At 40.1% G+C, this 22655-nt stretch overlaps 1 protein-coding gene across 2 annotated transcripts in view; it reads left to right on the plus strand.

The window, feature by feature from the left end:
- The window catches only part of LOC131446138 (astrotactin-2), a 249769-nt gene that overhangs the window by 125726 nt on the left and 101388 nt on the right, over nucleotides 1-22655 (plus strand). Inside the window, exons 7-10 of one of the 2 annotated variants that reach the window (XM_058617167.1) lie at nucleotides 2177-2344; nucleotides 12099-12183; nucleotides 12965-13039; nucleotides 16761-16898. In XM_058617167.1, coding sequence (XP_058473150.1) covers nucleotides 2177-2344; nucleotides 12099-12183; nucleotides 12965-13039; nucleotides 16761-16898 — 466 coding nt within the window. Of the gene's footprint in view, nucleotides 1-2176; nucleotides 2345-12098; nucleotides 12184-12964; nucleotides 13040-16760; nucleotides 16899-22655 lie in introns of those variants that run through there. The other variant, XM_058617168.1, reaches the window with a different exon arrangement.

Here is a 22655-nt window from a genome sequence, read left to right on the forward strand (position 1 = left end):
TTCCTCCAGATGAAATGAAATTAACCATAGACTGTATCAAATGAACACAGCAAAAAGTCGACCAATCGACTGGGACTTTACAGCCCTAGTCAGTGCAAAACCCATCCATCCAATCTCAGCTGACATATAGAGACACATAACCATTCACTTTCACACCTATGGTCAATTTAAAGTGTCCAATTTTCCTAAATCTACATGTTTGGACTGTGGGAGGAAAACCCCCACACACAGGGACAACATGCAAACTCCACGCAGAAAGGCCCTTGTTCCAACCAGGTCTCGATCCCGGGTCTTCTTGCTTGAAAGACTAACCACTACACCAGGGGTGTCAAACTCATTTTTGTTCAGGGGCCACATACAGCACAATTTGATCTCAAGTGGGCCGGACCAGTAAAAATAGTAAAATAATAGCATAATAACCTATGAACAACAAGAACTCCTTGCTTTTTTTCTTCTTTGTTTTACATTTAATGAAGGATATTTTTTACAAAACATGAAATTTCTTGAGAAATATAAGTGGAATTTCAACTAGATCGTGCCTAAATGTACTATTTACACATTACACTGGATCTAAAAAGGCACAAACATTTAGTCACAGGTATCTGGAAGAGAAAAATATGGTATTTGACAATACGTTTAGATTGTAATCGTAGTGTGAAATTTGAACAAATTCATCCTGTGGGCCGGATTGGACCCTCTGGCGGGCCGGTTCTGGCCCCCGGGCCGTATGTTTGACACCCATGCACTACACCAACCGTGTGGCCCCAGTGCAAAACCATTACAAAGAAATCACAGATTAGTTTACTAATAAAGATTTCACAATAAAATCCTCCTCCAGTTGTCAGGCTCTCTCCGTCTGTCCAGCTATCCAACAGAAAACTGGCACTTTTAAGTGGTCGTCCGATTTACTGTGAGACCTGTGTATTGTAGCAAGCGAGGATACTGCTCAGGCAAAAAAGAAGAAGAAGATTGCAAAAATATAATATAATAAAACCATTTTATCTATTTTAAACTCATATTTTGTTGATGGAACGTTACCCACATAGAAATACTATTGAAGAAAGCAATTTTACAATAGTATTTCTATTAACCCTCCACTCGCCCCTTTCTTATTCTCTTATCAGGAAGTTGGCAACCCCTACGCTGCTGGCATTGTGTGTGTTGAAGTGCTAGGAGCTGTGTTATTGGGGTGGGTGGTGGACAGTGGCGCCACAGATAGAAACACCAAACCAAAGCAAACATACAGGTTGCAGCCCCACAAATGAAAATTTATTTTGTGAATATTGAAGCCAGTATTTCAATTTAACCTCACATCACGGTCACTCTACGTCTCTCAATACATTCCTTACCTTCTAAGAAAGAAAAATGCAAAATAAATAAATAGAAAAATAAGTTGGTACTTTTTCTGTATATGTACAAGCATTTTTTTTGTGGACTCTTTCCTTTATGGCTTTGCTTTTTACTGCAAGGCATTAGCCATGTCATTTTTCCCTATGACTCAGGTTTGATTGCTCAATTGTTCCTGTCTGAGTGTTTCTGTTATTATAATAATAATAATAATATGTAATAATCCTCTCCAGAACACCAGAGACTGCCATCACTGTGCATGGGGTTAATAGAATGAATCACTTGCAATCTCACAATTGTCTCTGTGCCTTTGACTAGTATCCGCAATTTGTTCAAATACATTTTGACACAGAAATGCACGCTCATTTGATGCTTTTGCAAATTTCAACCTTCCATGACGGAGCTCATTCTGGTGTGTAAGAATCTTTGTGTTCACCAGAGGCATATTCTTCTACCAGCTCCCAGTGGAAGCAAAAGTCATTGGCATCAATTAGGGATAACCTTGTTCAGTGATCACAGTTTAACGATTGGTCTGGGAGCAGTAAGAAAGAAAGGTAAATCAGTGTCAATGAGCGTAGTGTTTACCAACTGACTCGAGAAAACCCTTTTAGCCCCTGTGCTGCAATTACCAGGGAAATCCCATCAATACACACATTACAGGTCTTAATTTTCTCATTTAAATTCAGCTTAGTCAGGAAGGGAATAAATATTATAGTGAAAACAAACCAATTTACGACTTTCTAGTTGCTCTTATAATGCAACCGTGGGACGACGCCATCCCCCCCACCTAACCTAATCTAATCATTTTATCCCGATTTCTTTTTTGCAGGAAGTAGTTTTGTGGTCAGCATGGGAAGCTTCTTGGATGTTTCTAATTGGCTAAACCCGGCCAAGCTTACCCTCTACTATCAGACCAACTCATCCACACAGTGGGTGCAGGACTTCTGTGGCCAGAGGACGACTGAGCCCTGCGAACAGATTTGCGATCAAGACACAGGTTAGTGCACCAACAGACACACGTGCACACTTGGGGCCTCATTTGCTTTAAAAAAAGAAAAAAAAAAAACACATTTATTTTATTTTATTAGTTTGACCCTTTAAAACCTTATCCACCAAATGTCCTTTCGGGACATTTTTGCTTAATTTAACCATGGGCTTTTGTCCATTTTTCCAGAATAATTTCCAGTATCTGGCAGTTGTTTACAATTTACTGTGTGTTGAAAATACTGTTTTAACTATTTAAAATGAAGAAAAACAAAAAGGTTTATTTAGAAAAATGATTATTAAATTATTATTAGTGGTTAATTTGAAATTGGAACTGTATGAAACATAATTACAATAACATTTTTTGAGACTCTGTCTCTCAATGTGCAAAACAAACAAATGGAAACTACAGGTGTTCTTCCCACTCTCTCCACTCTGGTGACAAAGACGCTGATTCTCCAGCTTCCTGCAACAGCACAAGTGAAATCACCGTAATAACCATTTGACGTGCAACTTCTCAGGTTTCAGAAACTCCTGGAATTTCGTAACTCGGTGTTAAAGGGTTAAAAACTATTTTGGCGCTACTTAAATATAAAAATATAAGTCAGTGTTTCATAATCTTATCGATGCACCAATCCATAGTTTGCCTCTGATTCCTCCTTTGTCTTCACTTTATTTACCGTTTGAATAGAAATGTGTACAATAAAGCACCGTAAACCTAATAAAACTATAGAATTCATAAACAACTGGACATCCACCGCATACAGTGTATCGTTGTGGGGTTTGTGTGATATTCTGCATATTTAACATGAGCATGAGCTGAGATTGCAGCGTGATATTTATCTTTCCGTGGTTGGCGCAACTCCCTTGTGTTTTCTGTGCCCAGCTAGATAAAGTATAAGCTCATTAGAATGGATTACATCTGTAATGTATGTGAAATTTATGTCACCCTGGTCAAGGGCATGTTGAGGGCTGATGCATAATGTATTAGAGCTCCAGACACTCAACTCAGTCAGTACACATTAAGATGCCAAAGTTGGACTTGGCACATCTACGTTTGTGGATTCTTGAATTTATGTGCATTTATGCAAGCACCAGCCCCTGTGTGTTTATGCACTGTAAGATCAGTAAGGGTTGTAATTCAATTCTCCCCCGCACTTTCAGCATTCTCACTTTATTAGTACTTTTGTTTCCCTTTTGTCTCCTTGTCTCCATTTATTTCCATTTCCATCTGTCCTCTCCAGCAGCACAAATATTTTTTGATCACTTACTTACTACGCTGCAGCTCTTGAGGGGGAACCACATTCATTTGGTTGCCTCTATTTCTGGTGCTGTTTTTCAATAGCTCTCAACAGTGATACACAAACACACACGCACGTGCGCACGCTTTCTTGAGAAAGGACCGCTCGAAACAAACTACTTCAGCGCTTTCATTGCACCATCAACAAACAAAGTGCCTTTTACCTTTTTTAAAACCCATACACAAGATGTTCCACATACATGGCACATACGTCACCAACATCTTTAAACTTGGACTGTCAATAGATTATATAAATTAATCTCACATTTTGAAATTCATTAATCTAGATCAGGGGTGTCAAACTCAAATGACCTGGGGGGGCCAATGAACTTCGAGTCTGGTCAAGATGGGGCTGGACTAGAGGAAAAAAGTGGGTGAAAAAAAACAACTGTTCACTAGTGGTTGGGCAATATGAGTTTAAAATTATAATGCAATAGAGATATTGATGATGATATTTCAAAGAAAAAGTGTTTGTTTTGACATGGAACGATGTGTCGTTCACAATAAAACCGTATTTATGATTCAAAAAGAGAAATAAATCAAAAACTCGATAAAAATGTGCACCACTGTAATTAAAACACCTAACAAGCTCATATATATTGGTAATAATGTAATTTCATATAGCTAATACCTTTAGTATTGTATTTTGCCTCACTGTGTTTAAAGGAAGAGGAGGTCACGTTATCATTATAACCAAGATATTAATTGGTGGGCTGCAGGTAATCGATTTGGGGGCCACAGGTGTTTGACACCTCTGATCTAGATTAATCGCAATTGACTTAATTAATAAGTAATCAGGCATTGTGCATTTCTGACAATTTAATTGTAATGTGATTTCAAAGAGACTCAGGCCCATCAAGTGCCAACCAGATCATCTTAAAATAAATCCTGTATGCAACAAGTTACATGTGTTAACAAAAAAAAAACCCACCAAAAACAACAAAACTATCCACCTGAGAATGTCCTTTGAAACTCAAACGTTCCAAAGGGAAGTCCGCGGGCAGCTGCCTGCATATTACGTGCCTAGAGTGGATAGTTTGCCGCTTACTTTCCACTCGAAAAAGGATCGCAACTTCCAGTCATTGTCAATAAATTGTGCCGTGACTGCAGGCAAGTGACTGTTTCGCACAGATCTTTCCGGCGGGCGGAGGTCAGCGCACACCAGAAGTGAACAGACTTGCGTTCAGTTATTTTAGCGCGATCATCTCGGGCTGTATTAATCGCAACGATTAACGCGTTAACTTTGACAGCCCTAATTTAAACAGCTCGACCGTCGCATCTGTCCGTTTTCACAGTGTACTGTAGACACAGTGTCTTTGCCACATGTTTTTTTTTTTTTTTTTTTTCCACAAGCGAATATCACAATAATTTCCCCAAGTTATCACACGGCACGTCTTTCGCATATGTGCCTCCCTGCTGCTTCAATGTCACACTGGTCCACTGTCACTGCTGACTACCAGTCTCTGCGTCACTGGGCCGGCCTGGAGGACAATCAATCCTCTCCTCGCTTCCACCTTCACTCCCTAACTCAGCTGTTCGAATGGAGGTCAAGAGACGAATGGTATGACTTTCTGCTGCAGGATAGTGTCTCTAGATTTAGTTATCTATTACTAGACTGGGGAAAAGAGAAATCGTTTTAACAGCTGATAATGCTGAGAGAGCTGGACGTGGACGCAAAAAAATGGAATGAAATCTCCATATAAATTGATTTAAAACCACAAATTTAATGAAACAGTGTTACATATAACAGCATTATCCCTATGTAGAAGACAATGGTGATTTAATTAAAATGTGAAATGGATTATGGAGCCATTGTAACATGATGAGTCAAGTAAACACTTAGTTATTTGTTATAAGTTAATCCATCCTATCTCATATACGTCCCATTTAGGAGGAATGGATTGCCTACAGTGCCCCTCCATCTATCATAATAACTAACCTCATAAAGACTCGTGAACCTCCTGAGCCGCCTTTGTTTTCTTCATTTGACATTATGTGTCCCTGGCTCCTTCATCCTCACCTAATTGGAAGTGAAACTGCTGGGGTGTTAACTTATACCTCTGTGTTATCCATCCAGGGCGTACTGTACACACACACACACACACTCATATGAACACTGTTTAATATCAGTTGACGTTGATTCTGCCCATTGTCCTTGGTCCGAATGGCGTCTTCTCCTGGAATTTTAAATTATGCATGTACCTATACACCATTATACCTGAAATGGAAATCACCCATGCGGCTACAGTGAGGTTTTATAACATGATACTGGTAATACAGGAGGCGGAGAGGAAGGAATAGTCTTCTCAGAGTGAGTGCCACCGTTGGCTCTTGATTTAGAACAAAGGCGCTGTAATAGAGAGCATTAATGAAAGGAGGCCACAATGGTGACATGATAGTGACAAATTTTTATTGGCATTGTAATATTGGTGTTTTGGACACGATGGTGTTATGTGCATTTGGGCTCTGTTAGTGTGTGAGCCTGTGGAGAAACCTTGGCTGCAGTGTTGCCGGAGAGGGACCGCGGTGAGAGCCCGGTGAGATAATTGTTGTCATCAAATGGTCATTTCCAATCGCAGGTGATTCCATGTTCATTAGGCCGAAAACATGTTCTAATTGGTCAAGCGTAAGTTCTGCAATCACCGAATTAACCCACGCTATTCATGCACTCGGGGGCCGGACGTGCATACATGAAAACGGTCAATTAGCACTTGCGGTCCGCCTGAAACGGCCGGATGTATTAAATCAAATTAAATCAGCACAGAGAGCTCGCACAGTTCAGTTCAGTTTTCAGAATCACTTACGGAGAGCAAGAGGAGGAAAAAAAAAGAAGAAGAATACCAAAATGCTAAATCGTTTCAATAAAAAAGGGAGGGTAATAAAAACAGGAACTGGTAATTCCACCTGAACCAAACGCATTTTGGCTGATTTTACTGTTTTAATTTGAACAAGTACGCATAATTAATGCGACGGGAGATGTTCCTTGAGCCTTTGAGGTATTAAAAAATCGGAATACTAAAAGACACATAAAGGACAAAATGGCTTATGAAACATAAATCAATGAGCCACCAGAGAAGAAATGGGTCCAAACTAGCGACATAGCAGATGGGTGGCACTAGTATCACAAGGAAACGGCAGCCAAATACTCTCCTTCACTGTAAGACTGCAAAGCACATTGAAGTTCAAGTTTAATGATCGCACTATCACAACTCCCTGTCCCCTACTTGCAATGTTTTTACTGCCAGTTCATTTTTTTTGTTTTAATAATAATAATTATAACTATTATTATTGTTATCATATTAAGTAGTTCAGCACAACTCCTCTTTGGTGCACTTTTTTTTGTCCATACCCTCTCATCTACTACTTATTGATCTTTCTGAAGAATAGCGAGTTGCTTTTTTTTTGTTTCCCTTCCCTTGCCATTTGAATAGGTCTGGAGCAGATTTTTAAGAGGCAGCAAAACTGCCACACAAAACTGATACTTGCAGGCTATGCAAAGGTTAGTTAATCCAGTGGAATGTAATTAAGCAGGCATATCTCGTCCTGTTAATTGCCTGATCCGCCCTTAAATGCTTCTGCGTAAAGGAAAGAGCCACACTCCACTGATTACTCGCAAGGTGTTTTGCAGATTACAGGCAAACTGCGCTTCCGGGCTGGTGCACCTCATCTCAAACAAGATTTCCTAAATGTCTCTCTCTCTCTCTCTCCCTCCCTCGCTCTCTCTCTCTCTCTCTCCCTCCCTCGCTCTCTCTCTCTCTCTCCCTCCCTCGCTCTCTCTCTCTCTCTCTGCAGCCTCCGGGTCGACACAATGTATTTCTCGACAGTGCGGATAGACTGTGTCTATGAAATCAACATATCTAATTTAATGACCCATGCAAAATTCATAGGCAAGCGCTGTTTCCCTGCCCACACGTGTGCACCCGGTGGTGTGTGGACTGTTGCTCAAGATTCAAAATTGTCTTATTCGGCTGATAAAGGCAGTCTTGTTTGCTTGAAAAAGATTCCAATTATTATTTGGCCCCTGCTTTTATCAGTGCCTCGCCTCTGCCGTCCCTAACCCGAGCTAGCAAACAATACACCAAAGACGAATATAAGAATTGAAGTACTTTAAAAAGTTGCTATATTACCAGCTATTAGTAATAACTGTGTAAGTAGTGTTTGAGGTACACTACAATACAGTTTTGTCTCTATTCATGCAAGACTATTTCACATGATTAATCGATCATCAGTTGATTTCTAAATGAATCGTCAGCTACTCTGATGATTGTTTAATCAGAATGTTTTTTTTAATAATTAAAACAAGTTTATCTGATTTTTTTTTTTTAGCTTCTTAAATGTGAATATTTCCTGGTTTCTGTGCTCCATATGACAAATAAATCATTAAAACTGAATCATTTTGGTTTGTGGACAGAACAAGACATTTGAGCACATCATCATTATTCACAACAAAACATCTGTTTTGAAAAGCTGACAACTGAGAGCCGAGAACAATACCTTGCACAGGGCAGAGTCTTAACTCACTGCTTAAATGTAACAAATAAATAAAGTTGCATCATATCAAGTAAATCTATAGGTGAATACATATCTGTAATATTTCTGCTCTTTCCTGGCAGCATCCAGAGGTTTTTTGTTGCCAAGGAACTTCTGATGTAAACATGTCTTTCAATGGCCACTTTTACTTCTACTCTAGCTGATGGCGCCATGCTCTTTTGACCATTCAGAATTAAAACGTGTTTCACATTTCTGCGTTACCGTCACGTATGCCACAGCCGGCGAACAGCAACAGCAGCGCCACTTTTTCCATGCGTAGCCAGCACAAATGCCGTGTTTCCACTACATGGTCCCAGCTCGTTGGTTTTCCATTACAATATAGTACCTCCTCAATGTGGGCGGGGTCATCGCAGCGGCTGCATGAAACTGCCGTGACTTCGTTTTATACGCGACAGACACACACAAACTAGTCACTAGCACAGAGATACGTAAAGCAGTTATTTTGGATGCACGGAATCATTAGAATCAGTGAATTCAAAAGATTAGTTTAGTACTTCCTGCATGACCGGAGCGCAGACTCCGTCTGACACAGTCACTGGACTGAAATACAGCGGTAGGGTTTGTAGGGTTTGTGAGTTGGTTTGCCGCTCGTGATCGCTGCTGCGAGATGAACCCACGTCTTAGTAACATCTTATGGGCGGCCCGTGGCCAAGTGGAAAGGGAACTTGGCTTGTAACCGGAGGGTCGCTTGTTCAAGTCCCCACCACGTCAAAAGGGCTGGGGTACCCCTGAGCAAGGTACCCAACCCCCATTTCTCCCTGGGCACTACTCAGTGAGGCAGACACCTGCTCCTAGGATGGGTCAAATGCAGAGAAATAATTTCCCTAAGGGGATTAATAAAGTAGAACATTTAAGTGATGTGATTCTTCTGACAACATCACACATAGTATCACTTCCGCTCACTTGGAAACAATGATAAATCAGACATATTTGATGTTAGATGTTGACCTGCCCTGACCTGTGACGGACGCCGGACATGGTATCGAAAATCCCCACTGTCGGGGGCCTGAAGCCGGACATATGGCCACCCTAATGCCTGTCGCCGGTACTTGATTCTAGACTTGCTCCAGCTGTTTATTAGTTGTGCACTATTTTTTTTTTAATTTCCCTGCCAATAGATGTTCCATCGCAAAGCAAATTGAAGCTTATGCTGCTGTCAGCAGACGGCGCCGTCCTGTCATTGTTACCCCTGATTCAGCCAGATCCCAACTCTCCTCTCCAATTTATCAGAGGTGCAATTAAGCAGTTTTTTCGTAAACTAATCAGACTTTGCTATGCAAGTCTTTCCCCTTGAACATGTAGGGAGCAAATCTCACGTTGGGTCACTATTGTTAGCCCAGACTCTTAATGAAAATGCCAATTCTAGCCCCTGGCAGAGTGAGGGGGAGAGTTGAGAGACAGATATAAAGAGAAGCAGAGGGGAAGAGAGAGAGAGAGAGAGCGTGACCTAACTGCACATGTTTAAGATGGATTTTACTAAACACTGCCTCTGGCAGTCAGGGAGACTTAATTATAACTAGCTTATACTGTATGTGTATTTAAAGAGTAGCTGTGGGTAATGGGGGTGGAGTGTGTTTCTTTGTGATTACTTGCCTTTGTGCACAGCGTGATGAGGATACATGTTGTGTCTGAGAGTCTTAAAAAACAATGAAATAAAGCCAACTTAAATGACCTTTTGTGACCTTCGTTCCATTTCCTCTTTTGCCCCCTTTCTCTCAGCTCTCGGGAGCAAAAGACGAAATGGACTAGAGGGGTCAGGGCATGTGCATGGGTTCAACAGTTTTAGATGGATTTTTTTAAAATTGGGCGACTTTTACTTGCTTCCTGTTTCAATAACCTGTCACTGTGGTTGTTCTTAAACCAAAGTGAATGTAGCGAAACCATAACCACAGGGGGATAACATCGGAAAAGTGTTTTATTTTTGTAAAAATAGTGTGTTGAAACAGATTTGGAAGGGACCGAGTAATAAAAATTGTCCTGCTGATCAAATAACACTTCTATGTCATTCTCTGGAGGCCAGTGCCGAATAGTATATATATTATAAATATACATTGGTGATCAAATCGGAAATTGTTATATATCTGCTGCTGTGAAAGGAACAGTATAGTTCTTGTGAACATAAATGATCAATTTTAATGCAAATCCTGTCCCACACTCGCCTCATCTTTTATTCAAAATGTTTTTTTTTAAAGTGGAGCCATTTCAAGAGCTCTTGCTCATTTAAGAAGGTCACATGGAAAAGCCACGAGCAAAATATGAGCATTTTCTGTTTCTTCTCTGTGGCAAAAACCTGGTGGTGCGTCGGTCCATGAGGGAATCTTGAGCCTGCAAAGTCCACCACTAAATTATTAAAGACGAGGTGATAAAATGTGAATGGTGTTGTGTAGGTAGCCATTACACATTTTTTCCAGTGCTATGCCTCCACAGGTCAACTGGAAGCAGTGGGTAGAATTTATTTTTGAGGGCAGTGCTAATTGAAATGTTTGGTAAATTGCCAGTTAATGTTTTTCATTTGCTTCTATCCACTTAAAAGGCATAGCATCGCAGTGCTCTCCACACACTTGCAGTGCTCACCACATGCTCCACATCTGACACTATAAAGCAACTCCGGCTTTATAAAACACATAAAAATGACCCTCTCAAAATAAACCATGTCATTTGAGCAGCAGTGGCGAAGCACAGTAGGTCGCAAACAGCGTGTAGAGAGCTGCAAAAGGGCTGCTTGTGATTATCTTAGTCGTGTTTTTGTTGAAAATAATGCAGATTTCTTTGCAAAATGTTCCTCCTTCTTTTCCGGCAGCTCCATCTTCAGCATCCTTCATCCAATATAATCACTATCTCTCCTCTGCACATGAGCGAACCATCTCAACCTTGACTCTCTTACTTTATTTCCAAACCGTTTAACTTGAGCTGGCCCTTGAATATACTCATTTCTAATCCTGACTGTCCTGGTCACTGTCATCTTGAGCGCCGTCCTAAAGAGATATAAAGTTGATTTTTCTTTTCCCACATTTTGCCTTTTAGATTTGCGTTATCTGTTGCTCACTGCTAATAACCAGTTCAAGGATGTGTTATGATATAGGCGTCCATTACATGACAGTACAATGTGGGTACTTTTGGGCTTAAAGCTGCTGTAAGTGGTGCCATTGTCTTTCTAACTTCCTGTCGCTGCCAATTTCTGTTCCTTTTTCTCTCCTCCACATCACCTCATGAGCCCGAGCAGAGAGGACTACCTACTGTGAAGTTTCTCCTTGATTTACTTGCAGATCCACGAGACTTGAGAGACCTGCGATACCAGTGATAGCTGTCAGAATATGGATCTCTTAAACACATATATTAATAAAAAATATTTCTCTGACAGCAACTTTAAAACATAGCTGGTGAGGCAATTGGGCCCCTTAGCCAAAAAAAAAAGTAAACAGTGACCCTGAGCTGCGTGATTGGCAGCTTCATGCACCAAAACAAAGCCGCTGTTCTATCATCCGAGTTGATCGTTGGCTCACGGTGCAGTGGGATCTCTGCGGCCAAGTGAGAAAAAAAACAAAACCCTGTAACAATACACAAAGTTCTCAAAGACCAAAATAATTCTGCGAGAATAAAACAGACTTTCAGTGAGAGAGAGAGTGAGAGCAACCACCAGAAACCCACTGTATTTTCTGAATTCAGCACAGACTGATGCTGTTTTTCAAAAGCAATGTTCTTAACAATATCCTTAAAATATGGTGCATGTCTCCAGTAGTGTCCTGGCAGAATCATGTATAGGATATAGCTTTGTCTGAATGGCTTTGATGATGAACAGTCTAAAGGTCCTGGTATACTTCCACGCACATCTTTGATACATCTCTAGTGAATTTTAAAGGCCATTGATGATGAATACATGTCTACAAACCATGTTTTTGGTCTCTCTCTGTCACAGGAGAATGTAGCTGTCACGAGGGTTTTTCCCCCGATCCTGTCCATAAACACCTTTGCCTCCGCAGCGACTGGGGTCGCAACGAAGGGTAGGTGCTCTGTGCTTTTTTCCAAAACACATTCCTTGCTCCTGAATATTTTCTTTTCCATAAATGAGATAATAAGATAAGATAGTCCTTTATTAGTCATTTACATTGTCACAGCGGCAACGATAGTAAAGATAATATATAATAAACATGCATTTCCAAGAAGTACAATATAGAAAGATTAAACAATAAGACTATAAAAAGTTAAAAAATATTGTACATTATAGATAGTTTCCAGAAAATAAACATTATGGGCTTGATATTTACAGTATACACATAGTTTAAACATGGGATATTCTATATGTATATTGCACGTGGGATGAGTAGCCTGGTAAAATGATTACTGTGATGGATTAACCAGACTCAGTGAGCTGATAGTATTAAAAGTAATGGGAATTAGAGTAGAAAATCAATCGGTAATAACCTAATGTAGGTGTTAGAAATGGTCACCAGATGTGAAATATTATATATAGCAATTTGTATAGTAAATGAGCTCAGACACGCAAAGGTGCCCTGTGTCGTCTTTTAAGTTGACGAATTGGACTTTGATGAGGGAAAGGTACTCGGAGACATGAAAGAGTCGTGAAAGGGCAAGGAGTGAAATAGTGCGCGGAAAAGGGGATTGATAACTGCTGTGCAACGCGACAAAAGAAGTAAAATGTAAGTGAAATAAGCAATTTTTTTCCTGACACTGGCTTTGTCGGAGAGGTTTGGTTTCTTATTTGTTTTCAAGTAGCCACGGTCTTATACTGTATGTGTCTCTCTGCTTTCTCTGTGTGTCAAGTCCATGGCCGTACGCTAACTTGGAGAAAGGCTATGACCTAGTTACAGGACAGCAGGCCCCAGAGAGGATCTTCAGGTGAGTCCTTCTTCTTGTTTTTCTGCGTGTCAGTGCTCTTGGTATATGCATGCATGAGTGTTTGTGACGGAGCATACAGAAGAGCGTCCTGCAAGATATACATCGACACAGCCGGTCGGACACACACATGCACCTTGTGCTGGAGTGAAGTCTCACCCATGTGGGCTCTTGTTTGGAGAAATAGCCAAAGGGCTCATCCAGGCCGGACTCCTTTCAGATGCTTTTACTGCCATTTTGGTTACACTTCACTTTCTTGATGGGGTCACTGTGTGTGATATTTTTCAACAAGTACAAGGGCTCAAAGGATCCATTCGGTATCGGCCAGCTGTCTTTTTTTTTTTTTTGAAGGGTTTTATAATGGTGGTGTGTTTTTTTATGTCATTTTAGTGTATTTAGTGTTTTATGTAGTAGTGTTTTAGGACTTTTTTTTTGGTTTCTAATGTAATATACATGTAATAGTTTGGTAATGAGGCTTACTATAGGCTGTACCATCGGTTTACACATGAACATGTTTTTGGTTATTGTCATGTTATAAAGTTGAAGTCCATTCCCCCTTTTTTTTGTCTTTCGTTTCAAGGTAACACTGTTCACTTGGTATAATGCAGTTTTCTGTGTAACAACCACGTATTAGACTTTGAAAAATGCCTATTTTGCACCGCTATTATCAAGCTAATACACGGATATTACATTGAAAAATAATATTACACTCTATTGCCACAGTATTACAATGTCATTATTTTTCCTCTTTTCTTTGTTTTTTTATGACTCAAATATAACATTCACATATTCCGCTTTACTCACATTTTAGATGATTTGTTTTTGCCCGTTAAGCACTCTACACGTTTATTTTCTCCAAGTGCTGATTAACAAACCTAAACAAATATATTATGAAGATACATGAACAATTCTGCCACAGTGTGCGACTATGGCTTTATAATCAAGACTGTGTGCGGATGGGTGCTTTTTTTTTTTTTATATGTCTTATGATGATAAAGAGATTTTATGAGGAAAGCAACTTGTGTAATTACAAAAAGTCACAATAATGGTCCATAAACAGCACAAGTAATATTTTGCCTATACATCCTCCAAAGGTTAGCGTGGTTAATTCTACCTTCAGTTGTATGCAATTGTGTAATTTAGGTGCTTTAATTGCTTAATTCTGCGACATTAATCTCAATTTCACCCTCGCCACAGCTCAACTCCACTGTGTAGACGAGGAGTTGTTCTACTTCCTCGGAGTATTTTTCTTTCACACTTTTACAGACGAGAGTTAAAGAAATGAACTCCCAAACTCACGCTATTTGTTCTGCACAAAGCACATTCCGTCTTTCAGCGGCCCAGTGGCACCAGGCTGGACTCAAAAGTAGCCATCGACACACGCTCAGGTGGAAGCCAAGTCTGCTGCCTCATTTAAGCACTTTGTCCAGAGTTTGAGAGATAGAGAGTATGACTGGACCGGTATGAGAGCAGACAAATCAGTCCTGTGGACTGAGGCAAAGACTGCATTTCTCTGCAGCTGGACAGTGTTCGTGTCATTCCTCCAGGAGCTTAATCGTAACAAGGACTGGTGTCACAGATGGGAACCTTTTTTTTTTCCCTGTTCCTAATGCAACAAGGACAAAAAAAAGCATAATTTGATCAGGAGCGGAGCCAATTATACAGCATGTGATATTCACATTTAATATTATTAAATGTGAATAGAACACATTTTGAAGGCCAATATGATTTGAATTGGCAGATAGTGAGGGAAGGTTACATGGAGTGAAAGGTGTTTAGATTCATTGATTCGACAGGCAACAGTGATTTGAACATGATAAAGGATTTTTATTTATATGTTTATTTCGGTCATGGCAGTTAGATCACTCATCACACATCATCGTAGTGTAGCTCACACAATACACATAACCGAAAGGGAAAGCGGGCGAAGCAAAAGCTTATCTAGTCCCGCCCTCATTATCCACAGAATACATATTTTCATCATACAATACATAATTATTCTTTTTCTTATGACATTATGACAAAACAGACAGAACTTTAACACTAGGGCATTTGTTTGACCAAGACGGATCGCCACGCTCTCCAGCATCACGCACTCGATGAGCATGAAAATAGACGGTCTCACCTACAAGACCAACATGGGGGCTTTCATGGGAAACTGTGTTTCTGAATAGATTACAGTTGAGAAATAAGCCACACGTTTGGTGTTGTTTGCCTGTTGAGATGCATAAAGTCGCCTGTTTTTTACTGCATGCAATTGAGCAGCAGCGGCGGTAACTGTGGAATTAGATCCGCGTCAATGTTATTAAACGGCACTTTTTAAGAAGCAAACAAAAATTGACACGCAGAATCATAATACACAAATTGCAAAGAAATTATGGATTTAATCGTTCATAATTCCAATCATTGCAAACAAAAAGTGTATTTTCAACAAATAAAATACAACAACTTTGAACGATTAAATGGTTACTGTGTTTGCAATTTGTGTATTTTGATTCTGTGTATTTGTGTATTTTGTTTGCGCACTTCATAAAGTGATGCTTGCTTCGTGAAAAGTGTCGTTTGATAATAATGACACAAAATCTGATCCGTTTAAATAGACAATGCATTGAAATTATGGAACTCATTGGACACGTATAACTAAAGGGTTTGCAGCACATGATGCTCCACCTATCAGGTCTTTTACAGGTTACGTATAAGCAATATTTAACCGTGGATAAACATAGATGATAATGTGGCAAGGGTGGGGGAGAGGAATATTGAATGAGTGCGTTTGATGAAATGCAATGCCCCGATTTTTGACAAGCACAGTAATTCAAGCTTAATTATAGATTGCCTGTAATTTGCAGTTCTGTTGCCCACCTGCTCAGACACATTAAAAGCATATAATGCAAAACACAACCGTGTTCTTTGTGATACTGCGACACCGCACCAGGTGTTGTTTTTCCCCAAGCGGCAAATCTAGGCTCTCAGCGGGGTGTCATCCCGAGGATATTAATCTTTTCATAGGAGAAGCATCTCCATCAAAACCAAATTATTATAATTTTTTTTGTTATGCCATCCAAAGCCTGATGCTTCAAACATTAGCGATAACAACTTTTCCTTTTTCCTGAAAGAAAAAAAAAGAAAAAAGCACCAAGACCACATCTACTTCTCATGTATTTCTCCAAGTATAGAGTTATTTTTTTCCAACTGTGACAATTATGTGCCACAAAGGACTGAAATCAGTGGCAAGCAGTGGCACTTATTAAGGCTGTAGGGCTTCTTGCCTCAGTTTGGCTAGAAAGGTGAATTATAAAGAATTAATAATGAAAATAAAATTAAACACATGTTTTTCATTGTTTCTCACCAACCTCTTTATGCCTTAAATTCAAATCTTATTACAAGAAAAGTTTTCACAGGAACTCTTGTTGTCCTGCTCTCCTCACTGATCAATACAATATGAAAGCCCACGCATGTCTGTTCTGCAATTTCCTCATTAGATCGAATGAACATTATTTGAATACCGGCCATTATAGTGTATGAATTGCACCTAATTGCACACTATGTCAGCAATTAAAAAATGCTAATTTCTGCAGCCGCTATCTTCGCACGCTCACGCCTGTACACATAATTACACTGTATGATGATGAATTATACAGTATGTGCTTTTGTGTCGTAACACAGTGTGAGAACGGGGCAGTAAATTGACTGATATCCATGTCGTGTGGTTCTGCCAACACAGATCAATCTACAGTCTGGGCCAAGGCTTGTGGCTGCCAGTCAGCAAGAGTTTCGTGGTGCCACCAGTGGAGCTGTCAATCAACCCCATCGCCAGCTGTAAAACAGACGTGTTGGTTTCTGAAGATCCGGGGGAGGTCAGGTCAGTCTGACTCAGCTCAGCTCAGCGCTCTCTCTCCACCGCTGCTGAAAGAGGAACTGGGTGTTACAGTTTCTTTGTTGCTTGGTTTATATGGACCCACGGTGTAATAGTTCTGTGCACACAGTTCATTATCTCCATTATTTTGAACGTGTTCAACTGGGCTTGTCAATCAAATGTTCAATTGTGATTTATTGCGTGATCGTCCGTAGTTAACTGGCAATTAACTTCAAATGAATCTGCTGATATTTTTGCTTTTGTCTCTGATGCTCTCGTCAACACTAAAGTATGCAAATATGTCAATTATTACTGCTATCATAGCACAGTGCGGTGTCCAAATTCGGACTTGTAAAGGTTAACCTCATATCCGTGCAGAGTGCATCTCATAGCGGCTCCTCTCAGCTCCACACAGAGAGCGAAAGAGAGAGAGATGAGCTTTTTTTCCTTCCTTATTTAGAAGAAACCACATGCTGCCGGATCTGAAAAAGTCAGTGTGTGGAACATCCAACTTGAAACTAACTTGGCAGTCGCGCACTTTGTGAGTTTGGGTTTAGATTTATTGAGTTTAAAAATAAAATGTACCTTTACACTAAATTTGTCTTAGGTACCCGATGGAGTGGAGTGTAAGTAAGCCCAAAAGTTCCGTCTTTACTTCTCTGTTAACTGTTTCCATGACACTAGCATTGGCGTCGACAAGGTTCCCGTCACGATTATCAGATTATGACCAAAATCACAGCGATTAACGATGACACTGACCGAAAAATGTGTTGTAATATCATTTTTTGTCTGAGTCTTAAAAAAAGTGCAGCCTTCTGTCTGCACTTACAGATACGATCCGTACTTTTTTAATGAAAAACGATTCAGTTAGATCCTAGATGATGAATGTAGATGAAGATTTAGATCACAAGGACTGTATGCTGATGAGTTTGACGTGATTTTCAAGTCACGCACCAGAAATATTGATGTTTTTCTTTATTCACAATTGACACGATAATAGAAATTCACCACGATTAACTTATTGTAAAGTGCTTTAAACCCAGATAGACGATAATATCGTATATTGTCACTAGTGTCGACAGTGACCTTCAAACTACAACACAAAATAACATAATAACATCATTATTTCTATCTTATAGATCATCTTTTTTTTGTGTCAATCAATATGAAGTAATCTGCCTGTAACTGTAAACATGTATAAAAGATAAAAGTTAAAAACGACCTCATCGAATGTACATCATCACATGGTGAAACATTTGACTCACAATCGTGAACGTAAAACGTACAGTAAATGCGTGCTCTATTTGGCTTATAAATATATTTATTAAAAGTAAGACAGCTCAATTAAAATAAAAAGCAAAGTAGCCATTAAACATTTAATCGGGTCATTAAATCCTTACGAGGTCTGCGATTTAGAGGCTTAATGTGACAAAGGCAAAGCATCATTATAAAGTCCTGGACCGTGCACACGGGGATCTGAAAAGCAAATACTCATGGGTAAGGAGTGTTAACAAAAAGATGATCGAACAGCAACACAGTCCAATAACAACATATTGGTATTGATTTTAGAGTGTGAATCACTGCAAGCCATTATTTGACCTTGTCATTATTCGACCAAACGAGTTTACACCGCATTTTAAAAGTGGCGCGCGTCGCGGCACGTAATTAACACTGATGCCACAATGGATGTTTTTAATTAACATTCTGATTTGGAGACGCAAAGTCTCATTGATACCATGGTTGTTGATGCTGGAGGCTGTGCACTCATACCACATGGACACAAAGAACATCCTGCCAACCACATCTGGAAGCAGCAGGAGTCCTGTGAGCTGTTGGCGTGGAAAATAATGTTCTTATTCTGACTGACATTCCATGAAAAACACCCCTCACTTCAATGTCAACTTTAATCTTCGGGCGTTGTTATCACGCCGTTGTTTGGAGTTATTATTTTTTTCCCCATATGGCACAGTATTTCCACACATTGGACCAGTGACTACACAAGATACATGATTCATGTCTGAATGATCGTTTTAGAGTTCCGTTCATCCCAAAGTGATGGAAATTGACAGTAATTATTGCATAATTTGGTCTGGAGAGGGTCATACTATCTTCTTTGTCATTTAGTTGAGTTTAAATCTCATTTAGTCAGACAGGTAAAGTAAGGTGTCAAGTGTAGTCATCGTCAGAAGAGTCATGTGATGTTACTGTGACGAGTCTTGCTCAGCTGTTTCTTACACAGGTTTGACAAGGACACCACATCCCAGGTGTGGGTCAGGATCGAGGCTCCCTCACGGTTGATGGTCCTTGGGGCCCGTTTCTGGATCTCGATGGGCATAGTCGTCCCCTGCTGTCTGGCAAACCTTTGTAAGGAACAGCTGAGACACGCCGCAGTGTCATCACATGACTCTTCTGACGAAGGCTGCAGTTGATGGCTAATTTCCATCTTCAGTCCCTTGGCACGTTGATGGTAACATAAAATGACAAAGACAACAACAAATAAGACGGGACAGGGTCACACCTCACAAAGACATTCAATTTACCTATCCCCACATTGCATGTTTTTGGACTGTGGGAGGAAGCCGGAGAACCCGGAGAGAACCCACTCACACACGGGGAGAACATGCAAACTCCATGCAGAAAGGCCCTTGTTCCAACCGGGGCTCGAACCCGGGTCTTCTAGCTGCAAGGCGAGAGTGCTAACCACTTTACCACCGTGTGACCCTAAATTGCGAAAGTGCCTAGTATAAAAGTGTGGAGTATTTAATGCTTAAGTGCGAGTGCTATTGCGGATCTCTCGTAATCTTGCACATCGCTCTCATTGCACATGGTTTTAAAGTGCATGGGTAGATTGCACAAAGCCCTATGGCAGCACAATGGTAAGCAACCTTACTTTACCTGTCTGTCTGTCTGTCTCAATGAAATGTAAGCTCATGGATAATGTTGCGTTTTTCATCGGAACCACTCAGTACTTTGCACAAAAAGCCACAGCAACGTTTACTCTGTGAGTTGTTGTTCTCTAACGTGTGTGTGTGTATGTGCATGTGTGTGGGATGAAGCATCGCTTACCACGCAGAAAAGTGCGACATACATAAACTGTTGTGATTATGATCCACTGCCCTGCTACGGCACGCTTGCAAGCACAGTACAGTATGTACCTTTTGACTAATGTGTGGCGTCAGCACCTGGACGAACCCGACAGAGGACGACCATAGCGACAGAAATGCTGATGATGTTGATGCTGCTATCACTGTCACATCATGACATCCTTATTTAACACTGCACTAAACTTTTGCTCTGAATGTCATGAGCTGCTTCACAAAGGAAAACACTGAAAACAACATATTTGAACTGTCTTGACATCAACTAACATTAGTTTTAACCCTTAGCCGCACCCTTGGTAAATTGCCGTGAGAATAATACATAACTCTTTATATGGACATCCTGGGGGTGTTGAGTCAAAGTTATAATAACAACAACAACAATAATAATAATAATAATCATGAACTTTATTTGTATAGCACCTTTCATACAAGGATTGCAACTCAAAGTGCTTCACAATAAAGGTAAATACAATTGAAAAATGCAAATACGACAATAAAACACGGCACAGGGTGGAATGAAAAGGAAAGGTCTAAAGTCAAAGAGTAAAAACCCCGTTTCAACTTTAAAATAAAATAAAAATGCAAACAAATCACAACACAGGGTGGAATAAAAAGGAGCTAAAAACATGACGTTGTAAGTCTTCTTTTAAAAGTGAGCTGGCTTCCCTGATATACAGTATAAGGGTAGTGTGTTCCATTACCCTTAGATATTAAGGGTATTAGGTGTGTTTATATAGTTGGTGAAAATGGAAAAAAATATATATAATTTCATCAGATTGCCTATAGGTTGTGCTGAAAAAAAACAAAAAACGATATAAGACATTCTATATTGCACATACTTATAGCTGTATGTTTTAACATAGATATGGAAAAAAGCTGCCTAAATGCTCCAAGTGTTCTAACGGTTAAAATACAGTTATTTTGCACTCTTGGGTGATGCAAAATCACCAGTAAACTAATCAATAATTCAGAAAACCTAAGTTGTAGCAATCACTGAGTTCAGTTTTAATGTGCAAATGTGCAGATACTCTAATTTAATTGATCTTTTTCATAGATTTCAAGAAATTGTCCTCAGGAGGACACAAGTCCCCGCTGACCTCTCGATTAATTCGCCATTGCATTTGCTCAGTGGGTTGTAAGCGGTGATCTCAAGAGAAATTCTGGACATTGTGGAGCAACAGCCATACTTTAATGTCATAAATGTGTGTGTCACATGTTAAACTGGTCTGAGTTGAAAGCCTGACAGACTTACAGCCTTTCCATTTAGCTTTGAAACACATTTGCTTCTGTGGTGCATTTTTCTGTCACTCAAGTGCCGCTGTTAGTGCATATAATGGAAAGACCTTGTTGGGTGAACAGCACATCTCTAGTTGCATATTGAGAACTTCGGCAGAAAGCAAGAACTTTTCTCTTTTTTTTTTTCCCCCTTGTTTATCTCGCTGCAGAGAAGCTCCACTCGGGTTACAGGAAGTTAAGCTATTCATCAATAGTGTGGCGATGAAGGTGGAGAGCTGCTGTTGCTGCTGCTGTTGCTGCTGCTTCCTGAAATTACACCGGCATTGTGTTCCGAATACACTGGTTTGACCTCGGGTTAGAGAGGGCCATTTAGAATATGCATTCACAACAGTTTGAGGCAACATAGCGTTATTGCACGTCAACCGTCATTGTGTGAGAAGCGAAGCCATCTGTCCGTCCGCCTGAGGAAAACTAGTCTTAAACACGGTCAAGTAAGATTTCAAACGTAAAGTTTGAAGTGCACGTTCTATAGAAGCTGATCAAACGCCCACGTCAGCCAGAGTAATGCGTCGCCATCTCCTTTATTGTGAACAATTATTTCCTGTAACACTGTCAGATGTGTCGCATTACTTTGAATAATGCAGACAACTCATTATCCAAAGCATTTTTGTGGAACAAAGTCCCACGGGACCTTTGGGAGTTTCTGGATGATGCACTTCTCCAAAGTGTTTATGCAGGCATTGATGTAGTCACTCAGTCATGATAGACATGCTGATATAGGAGGTGGTGAAATGTACCGTGGCTGTGGCTTTTTTTATGGGATGTGTCCTCATTTCGCTCGTGCCCTTCAGCTCACTGACAAAGCGCGGAGAAATGTATTCCATATGAAATAGATAAGTGAAGGTAACTGTCAGCTTAACCAAGCAGTATTTTATTCTCTAGTGATGGCAACATCCCACTGATTAGCTGCCTTTAATAATCTCTCTCTCTTTTGTGTGTCTGTGTGTGTGTGTGTGTCTTTTCCCCTCATACTGGACATCCAGTAAAAGAAAAATGGTGCATGTGAATTTTAATCAGTCGTCACACACAAATCCATATTCCTTTTGTATCCCGCAGCCACGACGAGTTGTTTAATTTTATTTGTCCAGTGGATTTAAAACAGAATAGAATGTATTTGAGGTGTCTGACACATTGGAAATTGTCTTTTTGGTTTGTGATGAGATAAATCTGGACAGATTTTCCTCTGTGCTACTCTCAGTAAGAACAATTTTCTGCTGGGATGTCGGGAGTTTTTTTTTTTTTTTTTTTCTCACTTTCGCTTTTGAATCTCAAGATATTCAGGTAATTTATATATTCTTTACTTACGGCTCGGAAATCAGACGAGGAGGCGGCACAGCTCTGCCTAAGCTTAACCGCAGGTTATACA

Source organism: Solea solea, chromosome 19 (genome assembly GCF_958295425.1).
Source record: "Solea solea chromosome 19, fSolSol10.1, whole genome shotgun sequence".
In the NCBI taxonomy this organism is placed as follows: domain Eukaryota; kingdom Metazoa; phylum Chordata; class Actinopteri; order Pleuronectiformes; family Soleidae; genus Solea; species Solea solea.